The sequence below is a fragment of the Verticillium alfalfae genome, genomic scaffold (assembly GCF_000150825.1).
Source record: "Verticillium alfalfae VaMs.102 supercont1.9 genomic scaffold, whole genome shotgun sequence".
Classification (NCBI taxonomy): Eukaryota; Fungi; Ascomycota; class Sordariomycetes; order Glomerellales; family Plectosphaerellaceae; genus Verticillium; species Verticillium alfalfae.
The window spans coordinates 412,185-417,739 of NW_003315030.1; the positions used below are offsets into that span (position 1 = coordinate 412,185).

General features: G+C 60.7%; 2 protein-coding genes across 2 annotated transcripts; one reads left to right on the forward strand and one right to left on the reverse strand.

Moving 5' to 3' along the window:
• Positions 1 to 368: 368 nt before the first annotated feature.
• VDBG_07083 (monodehydroascorbate reductase) lies at positions 369 to 2,016 on the forward strand (the record flags this gene model as incomplete). Its single annotated transcript, XM_003002466.1, has 2 exons — positions 369 to 591; positions 674 to 2,016. The coding sequence occupies 2 exons, from the start codon at positions 369 to 371 to the stop codon at positions 2,014 to 2,016; spliced, it is 1,566 nt and encodes a 521-aa protein (XP_003002512.1).
• Positions 2,017 to 2,236: 220 nt separating this feature from the next.
• On the reverse strand, positions 2,237 to 4,222 carry VDBG_07084 (predicted protein; the record flags this gene model as incomplete). The annotated part of the gene is made up of 5 exons (XM_003002467.1): positions 2,237 to 2,697; positions 2,768 to 3,084; positions 3,146 to 3,204; positions 3,323 to 3,829; positions 3,944 to 4,222. The coding sequence occupies 5 exons, from the start codon at positions 4,220 to 4,222 to the stop codon at positions 2,237 to 2,239; spliced, it is 1,623 nt and encodes a 540-aa protein (XP_003002513.1).
• Positions 4,223 to 5,555: the final 1,333 nt, after the last annotated feature.

Genomic DNA, 5,555 nt, shown 5'->3' on the forward strand with positions numbered 1-5,555 from the left:
ACCCGCAACCGTAAACCGCCATGCCGTTTGGTGCAGCCTTTCTCTTGGTACTTAAGGGGGTAGCCCCAAGACCCCCATCAGACTCGTTCCCTCTGCAAATTATGCAACTCTGCTGTTTCGTCCCCTGCGATCCAGTCGACCCTGGCCTGCTGCTGCTAAGCTTCGAAGCTTTCCCCATCATCCCATAAACCCCCCTCCCTCTTCTCCCCCTCTCCATCCTCTGCCCCCTCGCCACCCCCCCCAAAGAAAAGCTTTCCTTCATGCAATCATCCAGACTCCGACTCTTCCTTCGTCCCAACACCTTTCACCACTTCGTCCCACGCCAGCAGCAGCTACAACATCGCACATTTTCAACCGCCCTGCGCACCATGGCGGCCACCGAGTACAAGCTCAAGTCCGTCTCCTCCCTCGACCTTCGCCCTGGCGAGAAGCATGAGGTCGAGGTCGAGGGCATCGAGGGCGGCAAGGTCCTGCTCGTCAACGCCGGCGGCAAGATCCAGGCAGTCGGCTCAAAGTGCACCCATTACGGCGCGCCCCTCGTTAAGGGCGTCCTGACCACCAACGGACGCCTGACCTGCCCGTGGCACGGTGGTGAGCAGCCTTCCTCCCTCGGCGTCTTCTGCCGCCCTTCGGAACAGACACAACCCGCAGTGGCTTACCGTGTGACCTCTAGCCTGCTTCAACGCGAAAACAGGCGATGTCGAGGACGCCCCGGCCCTCGACGCGCTGCCCGTCTTCAACGTCACCGAGCGTGACGGCGCCGTCTACCTGACCGGCGAGGAGGCTGCCATCAAAGGCAGCCGTCGCAAGCCGAACTTTAAGTGCCGTTCTGCCGCCGGGGCTGGCACCGACAACAAGGTTGTCATTGTCGGCGGTGGCTCTGGTGCGCTCGGTGCCGTCGAGGGCCTGCGCAACGGCGGCTTCGACGGTCCCATCACCATCATCTCCAAGGAGGGCTACCTGCCTATCGACCGGCCCAAGCTGTCCAAGGCCCTGCTGACCGATCCCGAGAAGCTGCAGTGGCGCGACGCCGCTTGGTATGAGAGCGGTTCCGTCGAGATTGTCAACGACGAGGTGACCGACGTGGACTTTTCCGGGCGCACTGTCACCACCAAGAACGGAGGAAAGCACGCCTACGGAAAGCTTGTACTCGCCACGGGTGGCACGCCGAGGAACCTGCCGCTGCAGGGCTTCAAGGTCCTAGAGAACATCTTCACGCTGCGCACCATCCACGACACGAAAAAGATCACGGCGGCCATTGGCGACAAGGGCAAGAAGATTGTCATTGTCGGCTCGTCGTTCATCGGCATGGAAGTCGCCAACGCCACAGCCAAGGACAACAATGTCACCGTCATCGGCATGGAGAAGGTGCCTCTTGAGAGGGTTTTCGGCGAGAAGGTTGGCGCTGGCCTGCAAAAGGGTCTCGAGGGCAACGGCGTCAAGTTCTACATGTCGGCCGGTGTCGACAAGGCCGAGCCCTCGGCATCCGACCCTTCCAAGGTCGGTTCTGTACACCTCAAGGACGGCACGAAGCTCGAGGCAGACCTCGTCATTCTTGGCGTCGGCGTCGCGCCCGCCACGGAATTCCTGCAAGACAACAAGGTCCTCCGCCTCGAGAAGGACGGTTCCATCCAGACGGACGAGCACTACTCTGTCACGGGCCTCAAGGATGTCTACGCCGTCGGCGATATTGCGACCTTCCCCTACCACGGCCCGGGCGGAGACGGCAAGTACACACGCATCGAGCATTGGGATGTCGCTCAGAACGCCGGTCGCACAGTCGCCAGCCACATCATCAGCGCCTCGGTCAAGCAGGAGGTCTCGATCCCCATCTTCTGGTCGGCCCTGACAGCGCAGCTGCGATACTGCGGCAACACGGCCGGCGGTTGGGACGACGTGGTCATCCAGGGCAACGTCGAGGAGAACTCGTTTGCCGCCTACTACTGCAAGGGTGACACGGTCGTCGCCATGGCTTCCATGGCCAGGACCCAGCCATGGTACAGTCTGCTGAGCTGATGCGCCTCGGCAAGATGCCCAGCAAGGCCGAGTTTGAGAAGGGTCTAGATGTGCGCACCGTCGGGCCGCTGGAGGCATAAAGCGGCGCGCTCCATTGTGTAGTTTTGGTATAATCATAATATTCGCAATGTATTCGCCAGTGCGTTTGAAATAAAACCCAGAAGCAACACTTGCTGCAGCCCTTGGTGCATTGTGCTTTGTTTGTGATGCTTTGCCCCCCTTACTCATCCCCGCCACCCACTACTTCCACGCCAACGTCCTCGGCATCCGGCGGCGGAGACACGCTGTGCCGGCGCTCGAGTGTGTCGAGAACCGCCCGGCAGTGCCGCTCCTCCCACAGGAACGACCGCAGCGTAGTCCGCAGGTCCCGCCGACCAGCCTCGGTCAGCGTGCCCCCAGGCGTCGTGTCCCGCAGCGCCGTCTGGAACATGGCTGCGAACCACTGCGCGTTCTCGCTCCCGGCGGCGGCGCCGTGACCGCCGCCCGACCCGACGAGGCCCACAAAGGCCAGCCACAGCGAGAGGGCGCCGCGGCCGACGCCGGCGGCTGGCGGCTCGTCGAGCTCCGTCAGCAGCGCGCGCAGCCGGCAGCAGAGGATGGTGAGGAGCTGGCTCGTCGGCGGGACGTCGCGGCAGGGCGACGTAGAGGAAGATGTGGGCGCCCAGGACGAGGGCGCGGACCCTCTTGTCGGCGGCGTGCGAGGCCGGCGACGACGAGGCTGCGTATGAGGCCGCGGACGACGAGGACAAACGATAGTCGGCGGCCCCGGCGGCACCGCCGTAGAGAAAGTTGAGGATGCAGCTGTCCGCCGTGCCCATGAGGATGCGGATGCCGTCGGCGCCGACGCTGTCGCTTGTCTGCGCGCAGATGGCCTGCCGGAGCAGCGTGAGGATTGTGTGGACGCACGCGGCTGTTGCCGAGCCGTTGGCCTCCTCGATGCCGAGGTCGGACAGGGGCGGGACGACGGCTTGGTGGAGAATGTGCGCCGGGAGGACGACCTGGTCGAGGGTGTGGAAGGTCGGGAAGAAGGGGATGCGTCCGAGGCCGGAGGCTACTTGGACGTCGACCCTGGGAGTGGTCAGTGGGGTTCAGGATGTGACGAGGGCGCCTCCTTTTTCTTCTTGCTCACCAGTTGATGCAACGACAGAGGATGTAGTCGTGCCGAATGGTGTCTGGGCCGCCGCTTTCCTGGACCATGTCGTACAGGCCTCTTAGATGAATGTCTGCTGCTTCAAATTCGCCTTGGAACGCCTGGGGCAGGTGATGAGTAGAGGCCGAAGAAGGGCTTGGGATCAGGAAGACGTACCTCGACGTTGGCGAGAGTAGCGACGGCGGCCAGGACCAACGTGTCTCGGCTTGCCACTCTCGAAGACGCCGTGGTCTGGAGGCGACTGCTGATGGCTCGCATGGCCTCTCCCTTTTGGCGGTAGCCCTCAATCTGGAGCCTGGCGTCGAGGGAGGGGAGACTGGCGGTCCAGAAACCCGCGGCCAAGGCGAGCGTTGCACGCATGACGAGCTCGCTCTGCATGGCGTAGGGGAACCATGGCCGCTGCTTGTCCACCGTCGTCAGGTTCAGACTGAAGCCGTTGACGACTGAGGGGCCCGGAAGATACACCATCAGCCTCACACATCGAGGACACCAAGACAGACATTCGGGCTCCAACGTACAATACTTTGCAAGAGAGTCAATCGTCGGACTGCTCGGAATCGGCAGGCTGTTGAAGGGATCCATGACGTGGGCCTTTAGCCGCGGGACCGACTTGAAGGGAGTCATCTGACCCCTTGATGCGTTGCTGCTCTTGGCGCGGTCATTCTAGAGCGTTTCCGTCAGTTTTTTTTTTTTTTTTTTTGGTTTTTTTGGTTTTTTTGGGAGGTCGCTGTGAACACGCCCGCTCCATTTTCGGAACGTAGGTGCAAGCGCTCATACCTTGAACCAGGCAGTCCAGTCTGGCTGCTGGTAAGCCCGCGTGCCCGCTTTCCGCAGAGCCTCGGCCCCAGACTGCGCGCCCGCGAGTCGAAAGCGTCCCCTGAGGTCGGCCCTGCGGCTCGTGGCGTCCTGGGCTTGACGGTTTGTCTTGTCGGTTTCCGAGCGGGCCTGGGCGCCTCGCTGCAGGCCCTGCTTGATGGCATGGCTTCGCGCTTCCTTGTCGGCGGGTTGGAGCTTCCCGCCCGACGTGTCCGAGGCGATGAATCTGAACTCAGGCATCCTGAAAGACACGCATGGCCGGGGGTCGCCACGGGCGATGGGTTCTTCGGAGTGGTGGCTGATCAAAGGCTTGCATTCTTCTTTTCCGTCTCCAGCAGATGTGAGGCTCAACCAGCGCGTGTGCAGTTTCCTGTCTTTCCAGAAAGAAGTTTCTTCCCAGAAAGAGACGTCGCCGAAGCTTCCAAAGTCGGATACACAGAAGGCACGTATGTGGCTTGCGAATGCTGAGGGATATCTACATCAACATTGACGTGGGTGATCCGCACGGGAGCGATTCATGGGGCCGAAAGCTAAGTCGGAGCGGCCGATGAAGGGTGGCTGTCGAGTTGGAGGCGCGTGGCTGAAATGGTGTCAACCGTGTCCAACGGCGATAACGGTCCTCTTGGCGCCTTCGTCTGGTTTGTTCGAGCAAAACGCAGGTGAAGTGGGGAATCCCGGCAGCGTCGGCCGTAGCAAGAGGGTGACAAACAAGGTCACACTCATCAAAGGTGAGCTCACATTGAACCATTTTACATCGGCACAAAATTATCAAAAATAATATTTTTGTCTCTGAATACATCGCCAATTGTTCAGTGGGTAGAATTTCAGAGCATTTGACCGAGATGAGAGGTGTTGAGAGGGTTCTGAAGCTAGGGATCTGTCTGGATGATGCCTGTGTTTGGCGAATTCGGAGTGCGGCTTCATCTGTCACCTCTTGCTTAGGTAAGAAGCACGTGATGATGCCTTCTCATGCTGCTTTGCTCCTCGTGCTCCTTGGCGCCTTGAAACTCAGCCCCCTGACGACGTCCCTTCACCGGTGCCTCACCGAGTTATACCAGATCTGCGTCATGTTGTCGTCGTGGACTTGGCCATCTCCCCGCTGCAGCATATCCATGACAGAGAGGCCAACACATCAATTTATGAAAGACAAATCGGCTGGCCGTTTGCTCACACCCCCGACAGCCGACAATCCACACCATCTGACTCTGCCCCAAACCGCACCCCTCTCTCTCCCTCCTGATCGCCGAACGACGCCCCATCGTCGCCGAACTGCACGTCTGCCCCCATATTCCTTTACAGCACCTCCAAACGTCACACGTATAGGGTGGCCCGGTACCCTCAATAAGGCAGACACATTCACCCCGTACAACCACAAGACGGGCCCAGCAGATCTTCCCACGACGGCGATCGAGCACCCCGTACCACCGGCTAACCTCTCCCTTCCTTCTTCTCTCTCGATCGCCTTTGCCCCCCCGAGGCAGCAGCGTCCCGTGAGGGTGATACGAGCCCACAGTGTCACCGATGCGGCACCAATGCCATGATGCGGCACCTCATTGGCAACAACAGACGAGGC